Genomic DNA, 23,531 nt, shown 5'->3' on the forward strand with positions numbered 1-23,531 from the left:
GGGAAGGTCTTTAGTGTAGAGGAGACTGGCATCCTGGTATAGAGACTCAGCTACAACCCTGCCGTAACCACTTCCTGTGTGGCCTTGACAATGTAGCGTAACCTTCCTGCTTAGTCTCTTGGTCCACCAGATACTCAGTGAATGCCTGTCTCATGCCAAGAAATGTGCTAAGTGCTGGGCACAGAGCAGACAGTCTAGATAGGAAGTAAGCAATAATGTCATTGACAAAAAAGGGCGGAAGTAATGATAGGAAAGCATATGGCGTGTGTGATGGGAGTCGGGGGGGGGGTGTTTCTGGAAAGATCCTTGAGGAAAGTGACACTTGGACAAGGACCTAAAAGCTTAGGAGGAAGCTGGGCAGGCTCAACAAGAGAGAGAAGATTCCAGAAAGAGAGATATGTGGACTTTGGTTAAAGGATCCAAGAGGGGGCTTGTGCAGGGGGGGGGAGGAGGGAGGGCAGGAAGCAAGGGAAGCTGGGGTCGGGCGGAAGCTTTCCCTGATCCTGAGTGACAGTGGGTTAGGGATAGTTTTTACTGAGTGAGAGCATAGGGTCAGACTTGGTACTCCTGTGTCCATCCAGCCCTGTCCTTATGAGAGGGGATGGGAGATCGGGCGGAGATAGGGGGAGGAGCCATGGCTGAGGTGACTGGAGCACTGTGACCTCCAGGTGTGTGCTGTGGACGTGGGGGACATCAAGTAGTCCCCAGACAGGAGCAGGCCCACCCCTGCAGACCCAGGTCCAGGAGAGGATGCACAGAGGCAAGTTCGGTGAGCTGAGTGAGAACACAGTGTACAGGGAAAGTTGACAAGGGGCTCTGAAGCCCTCCGCCCCAGGCCAGCATCCTCCTATCCCCCTCCCCCCCCCCGACGCCCCACACCCTGGCCAGACAGCTGGGGACCAGGCCTAGGCTGAGACTTTGCAGACCCTGCGGCTCCATACAACAGAGCAACCATTGCTCTGGCCAGGCTCCATTCCCACCTGAGCCCTTCCCCCTAACACACTCACTTTCTCCCTCTCCCCTTCCGCCTCTGCCCTCCTCTACCCAGGATCCACAGCACCAGGTACCTTCCTGAGCACCAAGGATGTCCTTCTACTCTGGGTCTGGCCTCTGACTCCATACTGAGGCCCTTTGTCATGCTGCAGCTCTCCTTCCGTCTGCCAAGCAGAGCCCAAAGCCTTTGGCAAGACTCGGCGGATGGGCTGGTTGACCTCCCCTCCCCGCCACTCTGACTCCTACCTCATGCACCCCATGTTCATTGTCCACCCTGACCCGCTTGCTTCTCCACACCCACTGCCTCCTCATCATCACTTTCTTCCTTCTCCATTCCTCTCTCAAGGTTGGGATGAATGTCCCTTCCTTCAGAAGTCCCTAGCCCTGGCACCATCCAGGTGAAGCCCCTTGGTTCTCTCCCCCAAGAACCACTCTTCTGCACCCACTCTATCTAGTGAACTCCTATTTATCCTACAAAACCCAGCTCTAATGAGGCCTCTTCTATTTCTCCTTCCCAAGTTGACTCATTTAAGTAACATGTTCCGCTGTTTATTTATGTCCTTAGAGAGTGAGCTGTCCTCTCAGGAGACCAGACCTGTAACAGTTGCTCACACAATCACATGCCAGGGTCTTTTCTGCCCCAATGGGTGAAACCAGGGCCCAGAAACCCTACCACTCACAGGAACCTTTTATCTCTCCCCACAGCGGATGATGCCTGTGGCGGGACCCTGCGGGGCCAGAGTGGCATCATCTCCAGCCCCCACTTTCCCGCTGAGTATCATAACAATGCTGACTGCACATGGACCATCCTGGCTGAGCTTGGGGACACCATTGCCCTGGTCTTTATTGACTTCCAGCTGGAGGACGGCTATGACTTCCTGGAGGTCACAGGGACCGAAGGCTCCTCTCTCTGGTGAGTTCCCCGTCAGTCCCCCTCTTTCCCGTGTGGCCTCTGCAGCTGGGGAGGACCGGACTGCCCAAGGTGTCCTTTACATCCTCTCCCTGCCCCCGCCGGCTTGTTTTGAACCCTAGAGTCTTTGCATCTCATCATAATGAGAAATCACTGCATGATTTTGAAGCGGAGCTGCATTTTTACAGGGATTTTCATATCTGATTCAAAGTATGCCCTTGCTAAGGAGTTTAAGGATGGAACTCGCTTAAGAAACCTGAATTAAAGCTAAAAATGTTTTGGTCTCATGACATGAGCCCTGGTAGCACTGTGTGGAATCTTGTTGCATTTCTGGATGACACAGACACCTTCAGGGGCCGTTGCTTTTCCGAGTACTGCCGGGGCCTGGAAATGTGGGCAGTGCGTGTAGGGGGAGTAGTGAAGGGACTCACCTCCCTCTTGCCAGCTGTGCCAGCGGGCTACTCTTCTTCGTGAATATCCCGGATGCTCCCAAATGTTGGCAGGCCAGGGAGGAGGGAGGGCATGAGAGGCTAGGGGCTTGGCATCCAAGACACCAAGCTCAGACTGATAGTATGTGCCCAGGCAGGCTGAGGAGGGCTTAGGGAACTGTCTGACTGCTGGTATGTGACCAGCCTTACTGTGTTACTGTGTTTGGTTGTGTGATATATGCATGGGTGACCTTAGAGTCACACTGTGACTCCATTATCAGGATGAGGCTGTCTGGGGGTATTCGTGGCACATCAGGATCCAGCAGAAAAATTTCCAGATGTAGGGCAGGTTGGGATGGGCATCTTTGGATTTTGTGGCAGAGATGGCTCAGGGCATGGGACAAGGGGCAGAAGGGCATTGCTGAATATTCCAGAAGAAGCAGGAACTAGGGGCTTGAGAACCAGGAGAGGAAAATGTTTCAGGACACAGATAGGGTAGTTATTGGGGTAGTGGTCAGGCAGGAGAAGAGGGAGCTGGGAGGGAAAGGAGGAATGAAAGGCTGTGATTGTATGCTTCCTTTGAGGAGTGTGCTCTCTGTTGGGCAAAGAAGTCTACCTTGTGTGGATTCTATAAATGTACCTCTGAGCAGTGTGAGGGCAAAGACCTGGAGTTCCCCTGAGCTGCCCAGCCTGCAGACCATGGAGCCCCAGGCTCATTTTGTAAAATACTCATTCTTCTCACGGCAAATGGAATCTTTGTGCTCCTTGGGGGAAATATGAAAAGACATAGAGAAGTGGGGGCCACTGATTAACACCATGATGTGTACCCCTTTGGCCTTTCCCCCCGCTTTGCTGGCTATTTATACATTTTAATATTATAAAATGGTATCTGAATCTCTCTACTCATGTATTTTTAACTTAGCATGGAATCATGAGAATTTGTCTTGCATCATTACAGAGTCCTCCAAAATAGAATATGATGAAAGTGGCAATTATTGAGCATTTTTACCCGTAGGTGCCAGGCCAGTTCTAAGTCCCTTATAGCTGTAATTTCATCGCATGTTCATAAGGTCCCTATAAAGTAAGTTGCATAATTTCCCTCCCTTTATAAAAGAGGAAAATAAGGACCAGAGGGGTTCTGCTGCTTGCTTGATGTCACATAGTGCTAGGGTTGTAGCCCAGGTTAACCCCCACTTAAAACCTGTCTTCTGGGCCAGCTCTGGCATACTTTCTAGGATGGTTTCCCATGGCTGTATAGCTCTCTACAATGTCTTTCTCTCCCTGCTAAGACTGGGACATGGTTTGCTTACGACGTCTGTTGTTCCAGCCTCTATACAGATGTAAGGATGGTGTCCTTACCTGCCCCCTCTCTTCCAACCCCAGGCATCTTTGACTCAGTTATCCATCTGTGGACCAAATGATCGCCTATGGCTTCTGCCCCCAGCTGTGAGTCTACACATCACCTGAACTCATGACCCGAAACAGAGTACAAAGAGTCAGTTCCTTTAAGTCACCCAGTGGGGAAGGCATTCCACCGAGGAGATCGCTCGAGAGGTCGTTCCCAACTCTTGGCCATAAGATTGAATGTGAATTACTGAGAGGGCTGGTGTTGGAGGTGCCAGGCAGGATGTATTTGTTGTTCTAGTTCATATGAGCCTGGCAATCACAGGTAAAATAAGCCTGGGGCTCGGGATGGGAATGTGGGAAGAAGAAACCTTCTCCCCTGCCCCTCTCCTTCAGGACTTCCCGGATGCTTGCCAAAAGCTGTGCTGCTGGTGTGGGTAGACCACTTTGTGAGTGTAGAGGAGATTTCAGGCTGTGCTCTCGAACTCTGGGGCCTATTCAAAGAAACAGATGTGAATGACTGGGCATCTGTTTACCTGTGGGGGAGATGAGAGTTCTTCGAAAGAGCATACTTGCCATCCTCTTCCCTAGCAGCAGGTTGCTGTGGATTCAGAGGAGAGGGAGCATACAATACGCCTGAGTCAGTTTCCAGTCTTCCCTCCACCGAGTGAGAAAAACATTGGAGTTTTCCTGAGGGGCTCCTCTTGTTGGGATAGTCTGGACTAGTGCAAGAATATGGTCTGCAATCTTCTGTTTCGCCAAGTCAGGCTATTTCAGAAGTGAGCCTGCCACCTCTCAGTGCAGGAGTTCATAAAACCGAGGAAACCAGTGGCCAAGAGTGCGGCAGGTAATAATTACTAGGCGACCTCGCAGTGACATAATGAGAGCTGGGGGAGGAAACTGCAGAGAAACAGCAGGGAAGCCCATCCCCAGAGCCCATCAGCATGCGACATCTTGGTGGACTTGGTCTTTCTGGTTTGCACTGGCCTTCTAGAAATCCCCAAGTGCCTGCTATGGAGAAAGCTGTTACTACCGTGAGCCCTGAACTGGGCCGTCCCACCATATTTAGAGAGTCCTAGGCCTTAGATCCTCTCGCCCTTCATTCATTGTATGGGTGCAGGGGATTGACCATGAGCAAAAGCTGTGCTTGAATGATCCCAACACAGTCTGCCCTACTCCTGACATCCATGTGCTGCCATGGTACCCAGGCATACCTCTCCATATCACTGCCACGAATGTGCCACTGAGTCAGCACCCAACCCCTTTCACAGGTGTGTATACATATACACACACACCAGAATTTCTTTGGCTGATGGGGGGGGGGCCTCTCTCTCTGCATGTTCTGCTCTTACTGAGTGGGTGAGTTTGACCTCTGACCCTCAATGGACCCCACATCTTCCTATCACATTAAATGAAAATGTTCTCAGTGATGCTATTTTCAAGAGACCATGATATCGTCAAAAGGCTGGGTTTGGGGATGTAAGAAACTCTGTGACTATGTGAGACCTGGGTCTCTGGAGGACTTTGGGTCAGGCTGAGATGAGAAATTGCTGCCAGCTGGCTACAGAGACAGCCTCTCCACCAATGAGGTAATCACTGCAGGGAAAGCCAAGGAGAGACCACTAGACTTGCCCCTCTCCCCGCTTCCTCCGTCTTGTGGCCCATCATCCCAACGCAGCTCTTCTAGGGTTAGACCTCAAGTTCCATCAGGCCGTCTAGATGAGGAGAGGGCAAGCCTGGGAATCAGATACACTTGGCCCTAGTAGCTTTATAGTCTCGGTTAGTAAATGACCTCTTTCAGTCTCAGTTTACACGTTTGAAAACGGGGTCCATGCTGTACAGAACATGCATAGAGGCTTGAACAGGTGCACTGCGGCCAGGCTCCTCCCTGGTACAGCACTTCCGGTTTGGAGACCACTCCAGACCCATTCTCTGAGGGACAAGGGACAAGATGTGACATCTCTAGGGACCCAGAGCTTCACAGACTCCGTTCTCGCCCTCAGGGTCCCCTTACATTATCCCCCTTCCTTGGCTTGCTTTTGTTTGTGTTGTTAGGGACACAAACGTTCTCATCTCCTTTAAAGGCGGTCGTTTCAATGTTTTGGGGCAGCACTCTCTCTCCCTTTGAAAGACCTCGTTTTAATTATTAGGCATTCAACGCACGAAATTTAAACACACTGCAGCCATTTGATCTCCATGACTTTTGACTAGGTGTTTCATTGAGGGACCATTAGAAGCAGCTGGAGTCAGAAGGTGCATGATGGATGCCTGAGGGGGTCTGCTTATAATACCTATTTGCTTATTTGTTCATTCACAGACAACAGTTGGTTTCGATTATTTGTATGCTTTGTTACTCCTCCTATTTATTTTCTATAATCATTTATTGAGACCCTTCTATGAACCAGGCTTTCCTACATACTGAGGACACAAAGACACAGGCTGGGGGCCTGGGGAGTTTTTATTCAGTCCACAAACATTTTTCTAATAGCCGAGCACTGTACTGGACCCTGGGGCTCACAGCTAGCACCAGGAGGAGACTTTTTTTTTTTTTTTAATTTTTATTTTGCAATACAATTCAGTTCTACATATCAGCCACAGATTCCCTTGTTCTCCCCCCTCCCGCCCCCCTCACCTTCCCCCCAGCCCGCCCCCCATTCCAATCTCCTCCAGGGCAAAGCCTTCCCCACAGACTGAGATCAACCTGGTGGACTCAGTCCAGGTAGGTCCAGTCCCCTCCTCCCATGCTGAGCCAAGGGACCCTGCATAGGCCCCAGGTTTCAAACAGCCAACTCATGCAATGAGCACAGGACCCGGTCCCACTGCCTGGATGCCTCCCAAACAGATCAGGCCAATCAACTGTCTCACCCACTCAGAGGGCCTGATCCAGTTGGTGACCCCTCAGCCATTGGTTCATATTTCATGTGTTTCCGTTTGTTTGGCTATTTGTCTCTGTGCTTTATCCGACCTTGGTCTCAACAATTCTCTCTCATATAAACCCTCCTCATTCTCGCTAATTGGACTCCCAGAGATCCACCTGGGGCCTAGTCATGGATCTCTGCCTCCAGGTCCATCAGTAGTTGGATGAGGTTTCTAGCACGACAATTAGGGTGTTTGGCCATCCCATCACCAGAGTTGGTCAGTTCGGATTGTCGCTCGACCATTGCCAGCAGTCTGTTGTGGGGGTATCTTTGTGGATTTCTGTGGGCCTCTCTAGCACTTTGTTTCTTCCTATTCTCATGTGGTCTTCATTTACCATGGTCTCCTATTCCTTGTTCTCCCTCTCTGTTTTTGATCCAGCTGGGATCTCCCACTCACCCAAGCTCTCTTTCCCTCGACCCTCGCCCTTCACTACCCCCACTCCTGTCCAGGCTGTTCATGTAGATCTCATTCCATTTCTCTGTCGTTGGGCGATCCCTGTGTCTTTCTTGGGGTCCTGTTTTCCAGGTAGCCTGCCTGGTGATGTGAGTAGCAGTCCAGTCATCCTTGTTCCACATCTAGTATCCTGTTATGAGTGAGTACATACCATGTTTGTCTTTCTGAGTCTGGGATACCTCACTCAGGATGATTTTTTCTAGATCCATCCATTTGTCTGCAAACCTCATGATGTCATTGTTTTTCTCTGCTGAGTAGTATTCCATTGTGTATATGTACCACATTTTGTTTATCCATTCTTCAGTTGAAGGGCATCTAGGTTGTTTCCATGTTCTGGCTATTACAAACAACGCTGATATGAACATAGCTGAACAAGTGCTCTTGTGGTGTGGTTGAGCATTCCTTGGGTATATGCCCAAGAGTGGTATAGCTGGATCTTGGGGGAGATGGATTCCCAATTTTCTAAGAAATCGCCATATTGATTTCCAAAGTGGTTGTACAAGCTTGCATTCCCACCAGCAGTGGAGGAGAGTTCCCCTAGCTCCACATCCTCTCCAGCATAAGGTGTCTTCAGTGTTTTTGATCTTAGCCATTCTGACAGGCGTAAGGTGGTATCTCAGAGTTGTTTTGATTTGCATTTCCCTGATGATTAGGGATGTTGAGCAATTCCTTAAATGTCTTTCAGCCATTTGAGTTTCCTCTGTTGAGAATTCTCTGTTTAGTTCTATAGCCCATTTCTTAATTGGACTGTTGGGCATTTTGATGTCTAATTTCTTGAGTCAGGAGGAGACTATTATTCAATGGTTCACAATATCATACACTAGGTATTTTTCTAAGACGTATAAAAGAGGTTCTCCCAGAGGCTAACGAGAGAAATGCAATGGCTAAGACTCTTTCAGTTTGAGAACTGAAACCCCATTTCCAACGGACTTAAGCTAAAAAGTAAATGTATTGATGTCTGTCACTGAACAATCCAGGATCTGGCTTCAGTTACTGCTGGATCAAGGCGAACAAGCCATGCCATCTCTGCTCCCACCGCTTCGCTCTCTTGTGGATTCATTTCATCCTCAGGCGGGCTTTCCCCATGAGGAGGCAGAAATGCCTCCCATCAGGTCCCTGCCACCCACCTGTGTTAGCTGCCCCAGTAGGAAGAGGACATAGTGCCTTTCTTTCTTCTTAGTGTTTATTTTATTGATTGCAAATTTCATACACGCATTTAATATGTTTGGGTCCAGACCACCCCCATCCCTCCCTCCAGTTCCTCTTCTATCCCCTCCATCTCCATCCCCTCTTCTTTTTTTCTCTCTTAATACATGAAGTCCATTTAGTGTAGCCAGTATATGAATGAGTATAGGGCCATCTATCACAGCAAGCATAGCCTCCCCAGGGCCACATCGCTAAAGAAAAAGGACTTCCCTTCTCCCAGCAGCTATCAGTTGCCAGTGACTCCTCAGCTAGGTGTGGGACTCCCTGACCTACTGCCCACTCCATGCCAGGGTTTTGTCTGGCTTGATCCCATGCAGGACTTGTCCATGCCCTCATGGTCACCATCAGTTCATATGCACCACTCCCCTGCTGTGTCCAGCAAACATTCCCCTACTGTAGTCAACCATTGCCTCTGGCTCCCCTCTTCTGTAGTGACTCTTGAGCTGGGGGCCAGGGGGTGTGATACTGATGTGCCATTGAGGGCTGAGCCCTCCGCGGCCTCTTATTGACCAGCTGTGGGTCTCTGCGTCAATCATCATCTACTGCAAGAAGCTTCTCTGATGAGGGTTGAGAGATGTACTGATCTGTGGTTAGAACAGTATGTCTTTAGGAGTCAGTTTACTTTTATGTTCATTTAGCAGAATCATAGTGGTAGGTTCTTCCCTAGGGCCTGTGACCTAGCTGGCCTCAGGTTCTTGCTTCACTAATAGTGCCGGGAATAAGTTCTCTATTTGCAGAGTGGGCCTTAACTCCAACCAGAAAGTGTTTGGTTACTCCCGTAACATTGGTGCCTCTGTTACCAGTGGGCATTTATTTTGACAGGCCAGTCATTACTATAGTGTGCAGGGTTCACAGCTGGGTAGGACTGGTAATTATCTTTCTTTGCCCAGTAGCATGCATAACACCTTCCAGCATTGTGAAAGCTAAGCCAGTAAGGATGAAGCTTCCTGGTCAGTACTAGCTTAAACTCTTCACGTTCTGAGTCAAACATGTGGTGTCTTCATCAATAGGGTCTTACCATCAAGTTTGGGAGGTGTCCAAGAGAGCAACCAAGAAGAATGGTGATAGGCTATAATGTTTTGGGAGGTATCTGTATGACCCTGCCCTTCTTGATGGTACCTGCAAAGGCAGTACCACAACTGCCCTCATCACATGTCCACCCCTCAGCACTCTGAAACCAGAGATGTCCTCATTGACCAGAGCCAGGTCACATGACTGCAGACCTCTTGCTGGGAGTACAGTAGGGATGAGTCCAAGGATGTTAAACTTAGGGGATAGGAAGTTGAACGTTAAGACTGTCTGTCCTTCAAAAAAGTCATCAGACTTCATGACACAGGGGTGACATTGCATCTGAGACTGAGTGATGTGTCCCCAGGGATGGTTTTCATGTTGAGCCAAAGAATGAATAAGATTTTGCCAATAGCTTGGAACAGGAAGGAAGGATCCCCAGTGTTGGGGGCATTGTAAGCCACGTGCAAGGATTGGGGCAGGAAGAGGCTAGTACATGAGGCTGTAAGTGAACAGGAGAGTGTGGGCTCAGGAGAACCTTGCAAGCCCTGTGTTCACAGAGAGGTTCCACAGTTCCGGAAAGCTGCTGAAAGTCTTAAGCACAGGAGCAAGAATACTCTGAATTTTTATGGGGTCAAACTTGAAGGCCTAGAAGGCCGCTGTAAAACTTGCTCGCAGGCACTGGGGCTGGAGAGGGACCTGCCTGGACTGCTGCTGCAGCCCTGAGGTAGGGAAGGAAGGACATTAAAAACACCTCAGATACAGGGCTGAGGGGACAGCTTAATGAGTAGAGTACTTGCCTAGCTTGTAGGAAGCCCTGGGATCAGTCCTTAGTCTCAAATAAACGGGGTGTGCACCCCTATAACCCCAGAACTCAGGAGGTAGATGTAGGAGGATCATGAAGTTCAAGGTCATCCTCAGACATATAGTGAATTGGAGGCTAGCCTGGCCACATGAGACCTGAAGGAAGGGTGATGAATGGAGGAGAGGAGTTGGGGGGCATCCGTGTCTCTGAGTGAATGACTGTGGGGGCCACATACTAAACGGAGTACACAGGGAAGAGGCGGGGCTAAGGTGGAGGAGATAGGTCGTACCTGCTGGCCGTTCTAGCATAAAGCAGGCAGTGTAAGGAAGCCAAGTCTTCAGCAAGGATGGAAATAAGGCTGCATGCTGTTCATAGCTCTGAATAACAGAACTCGGGGATAAGACCTGCAAGGGTGATCAGTGAACTCAGCAGTCATGTCAGCCAAATTTGGTGTCAGATTTCCCTGAAGAGTCAACAGCTCTTCTTTATTTTTACCCTCACTGTCACGGGCCACCCCCATCTTTATCACCAGTCCCCTTCCATCACAGCTTTATCTATCTTCACGTAGTTCTTAGGCCTGTGCCTTGTGTGGCGTTGGGCCTGGCCCTGGGAGCATGGTGGTGGAGAAGACAATGGGGGCCTGTGCTACTGTGGAACTTACCATCCCAAAACAATCACGGAGTGAACAGCAGGCACCCGTGAAATCTCATAACAGAATGAGCAGAATGGGAGACTGAATGGGAGAGAAGGGTCAAGGGTGACATCACTGAGGGGGAGGGTGGAAGCTGAGACCTTCCCGATGGGGGGTGGGGCGGAGCCTGTGAAACCATCACATGCCCTAACTGCCTTTGAACTTCATGCAAGGCCTGGAATGTGTCTTCTAAGGTTTTTCTCCTCCTTGAATGTCAGAAGCTAGGCAAGATCAAGGTCCCATTCTGGCAGAGGTGTCCAGAAAGCGGTGGGAACGGTACAGGGCTGGGGATGCTGAGCCTGACTCAGGGGATCTGGTGAGAAAGCAGACCAAGGGAAGCCAAGGCTAGGACCCTGCTGCTGTCCCCCAGCTGTGTGATGCCCCCACTGCCACTCCTTCCCTGTTACATCGCACTGCTTTAAGCCACACCAAAAACTGTTCGCTTCTTCTGATGGAGCCCATGAAATTGCATCTGTTGTATCCATCAGGAGCCAGGCCATAAATAACTAGCCTTTTAAAATCTCATCTCATGCATCTCTTGGAGTTGGAAATAACATTACAAGCTCCATAGCCGAGCCATAGGAAAGGATTAGTGCCTTAGCAGGCCGCTGGCATGCATGGGTCTACAGGGCCAAGGCCCTGACTCCCACGCTCCCTGCTGAAGAGCAGCGTGACTTCCTCTCCTCCCTTCTGCAGGTGAGAACATGCTTTCAGAAAGAGAACAAAAGGCTGAGCTGAGAGGAGCAGGGTTCAAGGCTGTGTTGTCTGCCGTAGACACAGGGGCCCTGCTGACGCTTGGGGCTCACAGTCCTGTGTGTGGGAAGTCGAAGTTGGGCAGCTGGCCTGCCCCCCATGGCTCCGACGGCATGCAACAGGTTTGTACTAAGTATTTCATCTGCTAGGAGGCCTGTGCCAGGGCTGTGAAGGGCACAGACAACAAGATGCTGTCCTCGGCCTCTCCCAAGGAGCTGCCAGGTGCCTGGCGGCACAGATAAGACAGATGGAAGAAATTGTTCTGGGCCCTTCTTGGGGGGCCCCACATTCTGGCAAGGCCTGTCTTCCGGAACAGTGTTGATTCATTCAGAATGTCCAACGTCTCCATTTCCTTGTTTGGCCACAAATGTGCACTCCACTCACCCTTGGCTTAGTCCAGCCTATATTCCACTGGACTTCCTCCCCTCTGTGGCTCCTGCAGTCTCTTTCCAGGTTCCCCAGACGTCCTCGGCTCTCTCTCTCTCTCTCTCTGAACCTAGACTTCATTTAATCTCAGCTTCTCTCCAGCCAGTGCCTAGGGTGTGACGCTCACAGATCCACGAAGGCAGCAGGATTGATTCACATAGAAAACTGGCATTTGATAATCTGTTGGAGTGGTTCAACTCCCCAGTCTGGGTCACTTGGGAAGGGAGGGAGTGAAGCTGGTCCAAGGAGGGAGACTTCATGGAAGATGTGATGTGACTTCCGGTGTCCAGGTCATTTGCCTCCCAAGCTTCCGTATTTTAAGAAAGAGTCTCACTGTCCTGGAACTGGCTCTGTAGGCTATGCTGGCTTCTGGTTCACAAAGCTCTTAAGTGCTGGGATTAAAGGCATGAGCTACCATACCTAGCTTAACCCAAGCTTCCTGAAGAGGGGTCTACACTGTGTTCCTGGCCTTTGGTTCCTGTCATTCCCCTCATCTACTTCCCCCTTCAAACCTCAGCCTTCCCTGAACCTCTTCACATCATCAGGGGACACCCATCCCCTCAACAAAACCCACTGCTGACTCCAAAAGACATTTCCGATGCCATCCTGAAAGATGATCTCTAACACTTAACATTGGGTATCGGGTATTTTCTCCTTTCTCTACCTCCAGGCTCCTCTTTCTGGTTTTTGGCTGCATTACTGGGATTTGAATCCAAGGCCTCGCAAATGCTAAGCAAGTGTTCTACCTTGGAACTATATCCCCACTTCCTTTTTTTCTGGCTCCTCCTTGGACCTGTCTAAGCCTTCCTTCCAAGTGTCTCTCCTTTGGTTGCCTTAAGGTTCCATTCCTGCCTTATTGCCCTGTTCAAGGAGCACATCTTTTCCAGCTGAGCTTACCTGCTATCAAGGCTTCAGACACAATATATTTGTTTTCAAACCCAAAGCTGGATTCCCTAACCCACCTCGCCACTGAGTATCAGACTGTAGAGCCAATATCTTGATGGGTGTGGCCCCAGCCATATGCCACCATTGTCTCTACCCAAGTTTGTCCCCTCTCTGCTTGTCATTGACTACACAGAGGCCAGATTTGTTTCCTGTGTTAGTTTTTGGCACTACCTTGTTATCTCAAACCCTGGGACTTGTCCCCACTCCATCCTCATCTCACATTCAATTAAGGGCTGAGTTCTCCCTGCACACTTCCTACAATATGTCTTCTGACTCTTGCAGCCACTCTCTCAGGTTGGCCCATCATCTTCTCTACTTTGTGGGTTTTAATAGCCTTTCTCCTGATCTCCCAGCATCTTGGCTCTCTCTAATTCATTCCCCCCACTGCCATCAGAATGGCTTAATTAAAATGCAGCTCTGACATTCTGAGCCCCAGGCAATAGCTCTCAATCATTCTCTGTTGTCTAACAGACAGAATCCAAGGCCTTGATAAGGCACATAAGATCCATTTGGATCTAACTAGCCCTTGCCTCCCACGCCAGCCTCATCTCTTGACTCCCCCCTAATTTTAAAACCATCAAGCCAGGGCACTCTTCCAGAGGACCCGCGTTCAATTCCCAGCACCCACATGATGGCTCGCAACCGTTTGTATCTCTAGTCCCAGGGAATCCAGTGCCTTCTTCTGCCCTTCATAGGCACCAGGTCCACTCATGTTGCACAGACATATATGCAGATGAAACACACACACACACACACACACACACACACACACACACACACACACACACAATAAACACATTTTAAGAAGAAAAAGCCACCGACGCTAGAACTCAGTCATGTAATACCACTAAGGAATAACACTTGCTTGATGAAGTGTCTATAATCCAGAATCAGGCAAGTGGGTACCCAGGCTCGAGTGCCCCCCCCCAACTTGGTGGCTTCACTATCTGGAGTATGTGACCGTCTCCAGTGGCATGGCAGGGAGAATGAGGTAAGAATCCAGCACAGACTTTTCACTATCCTAACCCAGATATAATACACTTTTCTCCTGGCTCCTTTTTCATTGGTTGGAAATTACCACAGTGTCCATACTAACTACGAGGAAGCCAGGAAATGTGGGTGAGCAGATAAAATGCTTGGTGAGGTGACCTCTGCCGTACCCTGTGTCCCCACAGTTGATGTCCTGCTCTTATCCCAAACCAGCCTCTCCCTGTGTCCGGGTCTCATCTTCTCCAGACATCCCTGCTAGAGACAACCTTTGCTTTTCTTGCATCCTTTAGTTCCTTATCTCTTGACCACTCTAAATACACCTAACAGCACACAGCCGTGTTCTAGTATCTCCCACCTAAAACCCGAAACCAAAAAGATACCCACAAAATTTCCTGTTTCTCCATCCCACTCAGTTACCATACAGTTTCTCAGCTACCCCAAGTGCTGAAACGGTTCTCTTTCTTACTTGTGCTCAACATTGTCACTAAAGCAGACCTTACTTAGGCTACAAGTGACCCCAGGTGGCCAAATCCACTATCACTCATCCATCCTCATGTGATTTGGTTTTCTGGCAGCATATCTGGCAGAAGCCAGAGTCTTCAGAAAGGAGGAAACCTCATTTGAGAAAGTGCCTCCATAAGATCAGGCTGTAGGAAGCCTGTAGGGCATTTTCTTAATTAGTGATTCATGGGAGAGGGCCCAGCCCATGGTGGGTGGTGCCATCCCTGGGCTGGTGATCCTGGAGTCTCTAATAAAGCAGGCTGAGCAAGCCATGAAAAATAAACCAGTAAGCAGCACCCCTCCATGACCTCTGCATCAGCTCCTGCCTCCAGGTTCCAGCCCTGTTTGAGGTCCTGTCCTGACTTCCTTCAATAATGAACAGCAATATGGAAATTTAAGTAAAATAAACCCTTTCTTCCCATTTTGCTTTTTGGTGATGGCATTTCCTCATAGCAACAGTAACCCTAACTAAGACAGCCTCCTCCTCTTGGCTACCAGGAAACCATGTGTCTGATACCATGGCCATTCCTGGGTATCTCTTCTCCACTGCTCAGCACCTGCCCAGCCTTTTCACTTAGATCCAAGAGGGCCCAGAATCCTCCCTTTTCCCATCTTCCCTCATTGCCAGGTGACCTCACAGATCAGTTTTCAATATTGTCTGTATGTCAGCAGCTCTCAGTTAAAATTTCAACCCTCTGAGCTCCATGTATATTAAAAGGAATCTTAAAATGAACACATCCAAAGTAGATGTCTTTTTTTAGTGTGGTGAAATATGTATTACATGAAATTTGCCATTTTTTTCCCTAAATATACAATTTGATGGCATTAAGGATGCTGGATAACAACCCTGTTCATCATTGCCCACCCTCCCATCCACCCCCAGCTGAAACTATATAACCATTAAATGACAGCCTCCAGCCTGTGGTGACCACCCGTCTGTCTGTCCCTCTGAATCTCACTCCTCTGGGAATCTCATGTAATCGGATCGTACACATGCCCTTTTGTGTTTAGAATAATGTTTTCTGGGTTCACCAGAGTCAGAATTTCATTTCTTTTCAGGCTTATATCCCATTGTGAGCTTGAGTCTCCTTTGGTTTACCCATTCTTTCTCTGGTTGTGATGGTTTCTTTGCAGTTTGGACTTCTCCTCCCCTTCCTGCTGTAAAAGTTCCTCTCGCTCCCTTCCCTACGGCTTCCCACGTCAGCCTGTCTCCAAGGATAAACCGCTTTGCCCATTCTGTGCCATCAGTGTCTTTGGGCGGCTCAGTGACCCGATTCTACCCAGAATCCATTCTCCAGGAAGCAAGGCACACGTTCTAGTTGTCAGTCAGGTTGAATCTTGGCTTCATGTCTCATCCCTCAGCAAGGTTCTACCTTGCCTAGACTACCCCTCCGACTTCACCGTCTCTCCGTCCTCACCAGAGCCCAGCTACAACCTGCCCTCCTCCTTCCCCGGATGTGCTGGCAGGACCTGTCTCTATCCCTTCTTAAAGTCCTCTTTCTTCAAAGCATGCTCCCTCTCTCTCTCTCTCTCTCTCTCTCTCTCTCTCTCTCTCTCTCTCGCTCTCGCTCTCGCTCTCGCTCTCTCGCTCTCTCGCTCTCTCTCTCTCTCTCCCCAATATCACACACTCATTTAAATGACCTGTGGGTTTTGAAACATTAAGTTCACTTTAAATATCTCCTCCCCAGGAAATCTTTCAATTCCATACAGTCTCAAGCAGACCCTAGCTGTTTATCATAGTATCTTGCTTTATTTAGGCCTTTGTCGATACCTGGTATTTTCTTACTTAATGATATATCTGCATTTTTTTCATGCCTTTCCTGTCCTCTCCACCCCCATCTCAATTGCCTGAGGAATGAAGAAGAAAAGAAAAAAAAAAAAAGCCTCAGGTCCTGGGTTTGCACTTAGTAGGACTCTAGGGTGGTTTTGCCCCGAGGACCATGCCTGGCTGATCTCAGCGTCCTGTGGCTAATTGCAAAGGTTAACATGGAGCCTCTCCAACCAAGTATTTTAAGTAATCACCTTCCTGGGGGACATTTGCAAATTAGCACTGACTCTTGCTGATTACTCCTCCTAAACTCTGTCTGATTAATAATTAATCAGCAAACCGCTTGTCCAGAGAAAGCTGATCAGCGCCAGGAAAGATCTTAAATCATGCAAGTCATCGGCCAGTCCTAAAAACACAGAAACAGCCCAGCAGTGGGCAGGACTGGAGAGGACTGATGGCCGCGTGAGCCATGGATGGTCTCTGGGTTGTTTGTTTTCCGTTTTTGTCCCCCCACCCTTTCCTCTCACCACCTTTTGACCGAGAAATCAGTTAGGCTCCCACTTAGAGCCCGAGAGAGACTTTCTCTGGCACAGAAATAGAAATGTGTTAAATATCACTTTCCTTTTTATTCTTTCCATTCAAAAGAGTTTTGGTCTGGGAGGCAGAGGTTAAAATTAGCCGGTTTGCTAAGCAAATGACTGTCTGGTGTCTCGTGCCATTTTCTGAAGCCCCATCAGTTTCAACTCTTCACTGGAGCCCTTGGACCAGCACACCTAGCTAGCAGTAAGTAAGATGCTTAATGGGTACAGCTCGCTGCTACACCCCAGGCTTGGGGAGGAATCAATTTACCAGCCACCTGTCCCTCCAGGATTCCCTCAAGTGCCCTTTGCCTCCTGCCTACAAACCCCAGGGTGACAAGAGAAAAGGCAATCAAAGAGGGATGAACACTTCCATTGTCGGCCGTGAACTTGATGACCGCTGGGGGCCCCTTTTAAGTCTCAGGCATTACTTCCTGTCTCAAAAACCAGGCCTGTGTAGAGCTTCCTCTTCTCCTGTTTCCTCCGTGGGTCACCGAGCTATGGCTGAGGTACGATGCAGAGAAAGCAGGAGAGGTGTGTCGATGTTGGACTCTGGGCCAAAGAGAAGGGAAGGGGCAGGAAGGAAGGCCAGACTGAGTGAGGGGCATGAAACCTTGATTGGCATGAGAAGCATTCGTGGAAAAGATGACACCCCTCACCAACTGTGCTAGAATGCTCTGGAGTGAGACTGTGGGTCTCACTGTGCACTGCCGTGGAGGTCCTCGGCTTGTTCCAGCCCAGGGAAGCTCTGGGGAAAGACATGATGAGGGATATCAAGGAGTATGAAGCAAGGGGTGAGCCCTCTCAGGAACTCATTGTCTCCTGGCTGTCTGGTGACAGGCAGGATACAGAGAGAAGAGGTGGACAGATGCTGCAGCTTCTAGGGACCCCAAATCTTCTTCTAAAGACCCCCCTTGATCGTACTCCTGCTTTCCAAACTACCTCCTAGAGCTGACTCTACTTCTCAAATTCCCTCCAGTAATTTCCTGCTGAGAAAACTGGCTGATGTTTCAGAACACAGACTGATGTCTCTACGCTCCCCCCCCCCCCAGACTCCACAATCCTAAACTTCTCAGACTAGCCCTTGGGGATGGTATTTTTTAAATTTTTTTTTTAAAGTCTGTGTCTGTCTATGCGTGAGATTGTGCATATGGGTGCAGTGCCCTCAGAGGCCAGAAGAGGGCCTTGGATTACATAGAGTTATGTAAGGTGATTGTGAGCTGCCTAAAATGGGTGCTGGGAACTGAACTTGGATCCTCTGCAAGAGCCAATGCACACACTTAACCATTCAGATGCTTCTCCAGCCCCAGGGTATAGTGTTTTTTTTAAACACTCTTATAGGAGTTCTGAGGCTGATAAAAGTTTGAGAGCCCCTAGGCCTATGAGGAGCTCCCGCGGAGCAATAAGGAAAATGGTGGATTTAGCCATTAAGAAGTAGTAAGCCTTCACATGAATGGATTCATTATTGGATTTCTCAGCATATGCTTGACATACGTGTTGGGCTATGATTTATTCATGAGTTCGAGCCAGCCCATCTATGACCTAAAATGGAGCACACTGACTCCTGGTGGACTCTCTTCATGTACTTCACAAATAGATTTGCCTTCCAGTTCCATGCTGGTTTGGGGGATAAGCAGGTGAAGAAGAAGGTCTCAGCTCTTGAAGGGACTTCTGAAGTCGACTCCACCCCTTTATCTGCTTTGTGTAGACCTTGGCAAAAGATGTCTTTCTTCCTGGGTCCTTGAGGTTTGAAGCACCTCTCTCTGCCCTCCCTTCCCCACACTGGCATGAGCGACTTCACTTTTTCATCCATCCCCCTCTCAATACTAACTCCTTAGAGCACAGACTTGGCCCACCATCAGTGTGAGCCCTCCGAACACAGCGTAAGTCCCCACGCCAAGAGGTAGAAAGATGGGCAAGCAGCTCTTGGTCTTGAGCATCTCCATGACCTCCTTGCAGGCTCCTTCTCTCACCACCAAATGGGAAAACATGTGGCACCGGGCTCCCCAGGCCTAATCTCAGAGCCCTTTGGCAGTGGGAATACCCTCAAGATAAATGAGCACTGTATAAATAAACCCTGTGATTAACTGTAGCCTGCATGCTGCTCATCAGTGGCCACTCGTTCATTTATATAGTAGCTGCCTTCTGTCCTCTGAGTTACTTTTTCCCAGCTTCCACCCTTCCATCTGGGAAACCAACTTTTCTTCTCTCTTTCTCGTGTGTGTGTGTGTGTGTTTCCATATTTCTGTACTTTATCTGTATGTATGGCCTTCCTCTATTTGGAGGATTCTGCATGTGAGATCGTCAGTATACATCCTTCTGTGACTGGCCGATGCCACAGGGAACAAGGGGCACAGCTAACTCTGTGAGATGGTGGATAGGCCAGTTGGCTCCACCATAGCAACCACATGCACAACACTGTACACACGCATATCTTAGAGCATCATCTTAGATATCTTAAATACACTTAAAATTTATTTTTAAAGTTAAAAATGCAGACAAGTATCTATTGGTCCCCTCGGACTGAATTGGGGCTGTTATATATATCGAATGCCACCCTAGTCTCTTCCCAGTGAGATTTCCCTGCCATTTTTGAATTAGGCATCAGCATGGCCATCTTAAAGATTAAGAACACTAACCTTAGAGATTTAGCCTCCTTCTCACCCACTCTCCTGAGCATCTGGGCTTCCTGGGTTTCCCCTCTGGCTTCTTGGGCAGATCCCACACCAGCTGGGCCAGGGTCCTCCCTTCCCCTCAGAGCAGGCCCAGCGGTGTCTCTCTGGCCTCTCCCAGTCTCTGCCCTCCTCCTGCCTTCCTCCTGCCTCAGCACCCCTGCAAGAGTTGTGACCAGAGCGACCAGATGTGAGACACCTGGCTAAGGGTCCATGTGCATTACTCCCTAACCTTCTGAAACTCTCCCCAAAGAATAACCCATCATTCTCCATCAAGGGGACAGTCTGAGGTGCCAAGAGAGAAAGACAGACAGGAGCTTAAGTGTCTATGCACACAACTGATTAGTGTCTAAGCTGGGCGGGAGTTGAGCCCCCATCTCTGGATCCCAACCAGGATCCAAAGCCCCCACCTCTCTTCTCTCCTCCTCTGTCCTCAAATGCACTTTTCTATCTTGACCCCAAGGAGGGCAGCCTGGAGGAGCATGGCCTTCCCAATGGATTTCAGGACCAAGTGTGCTGCCAGCAATTTGGGCGTCCTCAGTGAGCTTGCCCTCTGGGGCCCTTGTGTAGCCTTACAAGAACTCATTTGGCACAGTGGGCCTTGGGCAGGCCCAACTCTTCGTCCTGTCTGTCCTTCCTCAGACCTTGCATCACAGTAGGACAGGGACTGGCCTCTCTCCCGCACCCCTCCTCCATATTCCCTGCCTCCCAGCATGTGCTCTAGGTTCAAGGTGCTGCTGCTAGTCTCAGCCCCTGCGGTTGCTGAGTCAGAGGTGCAGCCTGAAGCTGGTGCAAGGCAGAAGCCACAGCAGGAGGAGGTGATGTCCCTCCACGCCAGGTGGCTCTAATATCCCAGAGTCATTTGGTACTGTCCGAAAGGACTGCAGGGAGAAAGTCAAGGGTGACGACCATGGCCGTGACTCTGAGTGAGCCCCACTAGATCCTGAACACCTTCTACCCCAGTTTCATAGGGCAGGTGCCAGGTTGCAGGCCTTTCTCCCATATTGCTGGAATTTGAGACTTAGTACTGCAAAATGTCCACAAGTTTGCATATGAGCACAGCGCTGCAGACCCGCCCCCTCCCAAGCAAGATTTCTGCCCCCTAAGGTGATATTTCTGGGAACCAGGATTGTGTGAAGAAGAAAATAGGAGCCATGTTTGTGGAGCACCTACTGTGTGTCAGGCACCTACTCTTCTTGTTTCCTTTGCATATTTAAGCAACTGTGTGGGACAGATTCCTCGAGGTCACGCACTCAAGGTCACAGAGCTTCAGAAGTACAGTCTGAACCTTTCTTTGCCCTCAGCCTCTTTCTCTTTCTGCCCCCAGGATCTTAGAGGTCTGTTGCTTTTCAGAGACAGCATCTGTAGTACCACAGCCCCTTTGCCTCTGTGCCAGGGTGCCTGCTTGGGCTGTGGCTGATGGAAGCCCCTGTGGCTAGCGTGGGAAAGCTGGGGACAGCTGCTGCCAGCCTTCCTGCTCAGGAGAGCCCTGTCACTGTAGACAAATGGTCTGTGTCATTTAGCCACATCATTCTCATTGCTGGTCTGAGGCCTTAGTTGTCCAGATAACCCATTTCATTTCATGTCATCTTGGTGGTGCCACCAGGGTCCTCAGACAGTGACAACCCAGCCTTTGACCCAGCCAAGAAGAGTCGCAGACAGGCTTGCTTCCTGACTCCAGCTTGCAGCCCAATCGACTCACAATTATTAGATTGTCAATCTCTGTCAAGTGACACTGTCCACAGGAGGGCAAGTGTCCCCAGGCCTCACTCTGAACGGAGGTGACATCCCAGACACTGATGTGCCATCTACCCTTTTACCGGTGATTCCTGCGCAATTGCCAATCTTTTTTCAACCCCTGCCCAACAGTGGGCTCCCTAGCTCCCCAAAAGAGTCTCCCAGCCCCTCTGCTTGTAATTATCCACGCCCAGCTCCTTCCCCAGCTCCACCTCCCCCTGGTGCCTTTGCAAATAATTACCTTCACAAGGAAGTAGACAAGTCTCTAGTGACTCCTGGCCTGGCTGGAAAAGATTCATTATTCTGTATCTAGAAATAACCAGCCCCGTCAGCAAGGGGGCCAAGATAACACCAGTGTAAAACCTCTCCATTCAGGGGAATTAATTAGGAGTCCTTATTAAACATCCAATTAGGCAAAAGGGCATTTTTATCTGTGATAGTCAGCTGCTCTTATTTTTCTTAAGCTATAACTCCAAGTTTTTGGGTGTTTTTTGAGAAAAGTGTGGCTTGCATGTTTCTGTGGAGCGATTCACTCTTCCAATGTCACCTATGTCTTCATCAGCATGTGAAAATAGATTTTTGCCATTCGATTCGCAACGCTTTGTCTCTTTGGAGTGTCATAATGACTCCACCATATCCCTTCAGTGGGAGCTGTCGCCTGCATGGCAGATTTGGGGAGAGGGACGTTTGCTTAGAATAGCTGTAGGCCATTGCTGTTTCTCAGCATCCATATTCTGTGAGCCAGCTTGAATGATGTTGACTGTCTGTGTGGCCCTGGACAAGGTACTTCACCTCTCTGAACCTCAGCTTATTCCTCTCTAAGTCTACCACCCAGGGCCGGGGTGAGGATGATGAATGAATGGATGTGAGGCTGGGGAGATGGCTCAGGGGATCAGAGCACTTGTTGAACAAGCGTGAAGACCCAAACACAAATTCCCAGCATCCACCTAAAAAGCCAGGAATGGCTGTGCACATTGCATGCAGCCCTAGCACTGGGGGCAGAGACTGCAACAAGAAGATCCCCGGAACTCGGTGGTCAGCTAGTCTAGCCAAACCAGCAAGAGCATCCCATCCAGTGAGACCTTGTCTCAATGCAGTAAGCTGAATGCTGGTAGAAGATTTCCAGCATCTTCTTCTCCATCCTTCATGTATGCCTATACTCACAAGGACCTGTACACTCAAATGCATGCAACACACACACACACACACACACACACACACACACACACACACACAGAGAGAGAGAGAGAGAGAGAGAGAGAGAGAGAGAGAGAGAGAGAGAGAGATGAATAAATGCGTACACTGTAAGGAAGTAGCTCTTGGATGGGAATGTGGTTCCTTGGCCAAGATCTTGCCTAGCAGGTGCAAGACCCTAGATTCAATCCTCAGCCCAACAGATAAAAATAAAAACTCTGGCTTAGAGTCAAAGGCCCTTTATCAAGGCCACCTTATATCCACACTTACAGGACATGTGACCTCAGGAGAGCTGACTTCTAAGTCTTGGTGTCCTCATTCCACACTGGGAGGGTTAAATGGGATGGCATATGAAAGCAGCTTTTCCATGGAGAGTGTCTTAGTGACTTCCCTGTTGCTGTGACATAACACCATGACCAAGGCAACTTATAGGAGAAAGGGTTTATTTGGGCTTACAGTTCCAGTGGGTCAGAGTCCATGATGGCAGAGTGAAGACACGGTGGCAGGGGGAGGAAGCTGGGCGTTTCCGTGAAGCCATATTCCTATCCGACAGCCATTTTCTTACATCTTTAACAGCAAGCACAAAGCAGGAGTGATAAAAGTCTTTGAACTCTCAAAGCCCGCCTCTAGTGGCACACCTCCCCCAACAAAGCCACATTTCCTAAGCTCCTCCAAACAGAGCCACCAGCTGGGGACAAGTATTCAAATGCCAGAGACTATGGGGGGGGGCATCTCATTTAAGCCACCACAGAGGGCATGATATATGCGTTTGTTAAGCTTGGATCAGTTTGTTTTGTCTCCTTCAAATAAGTTCTGGGGAGTTACCTGGAAAAAGCCTTTCCTGCTCCCCAATCAAAAAAAATTGGCTCATACTGGGTGGCATCTAGGTGACCAGAGGCTGGTACCCCTGCTCTATGTCATCCATTGATTTCCAAAGGAAGTGAACTATCAGGTAGGAGAGGGCTGGCTTCTTGGCCTCAGCCCATGAGCCTCCAGCCCAGGGTTCTTCGGTCCTTGGACATGGGACACACATACATCTACCTACTGTAGACTTGTAATCATGTCGCTAAGGAGACCAGACACAACCCATTTATTTCAGGGAAGAGAAGATCTAGAGAAATACCAGAAGCTGGGCCTTCCAGAAAGTTCTGTTGAAAGGGTATTGTTCTACATTCCACAGATAAGGAAAAGGAGTCCCAGCATCACCCAG

At 49.4% G+C, this 23,531-nt stretch overlaps 1 protein-coding gene across 1 annotated transcript in view; it reads left to right on the forward strand.

The window, feature by feature from the left end:
• Positions 1-23,531, forward strand: part of Csmd2 (CUB and Sushi multiple domains 2) — a 570,924-nt gene that overhangs the window by 221,812 nt on the left and 325,581 nt on the right. Inside the window, exon 5 of the mRNA XM_059254992.1 lies at positions 1,699-1,906. Within this exon, the coding sequence (XP_059110975.1) occupies positions 1,699-1,906 (208 nt within the window). The remainder of the gene's footprint in view (positions 1-1,698; positions 1,907-23,531) is intronic.

Source organism: Peromyscus eremicus, chromosome 2 (assembly GCF_949786415.1).
Source record: "Peromyscus eremicus chromosome 2, PerEre_H2_v1, whole genome shotgun sequence".
NCBI classification, from domain to species: domain Eukaryota; kingdom Metazoa; phylum Chordata; class Mammalia; order Rodentia; family Cricetidae; genus Peromyscus; species Peromyscus eremicus.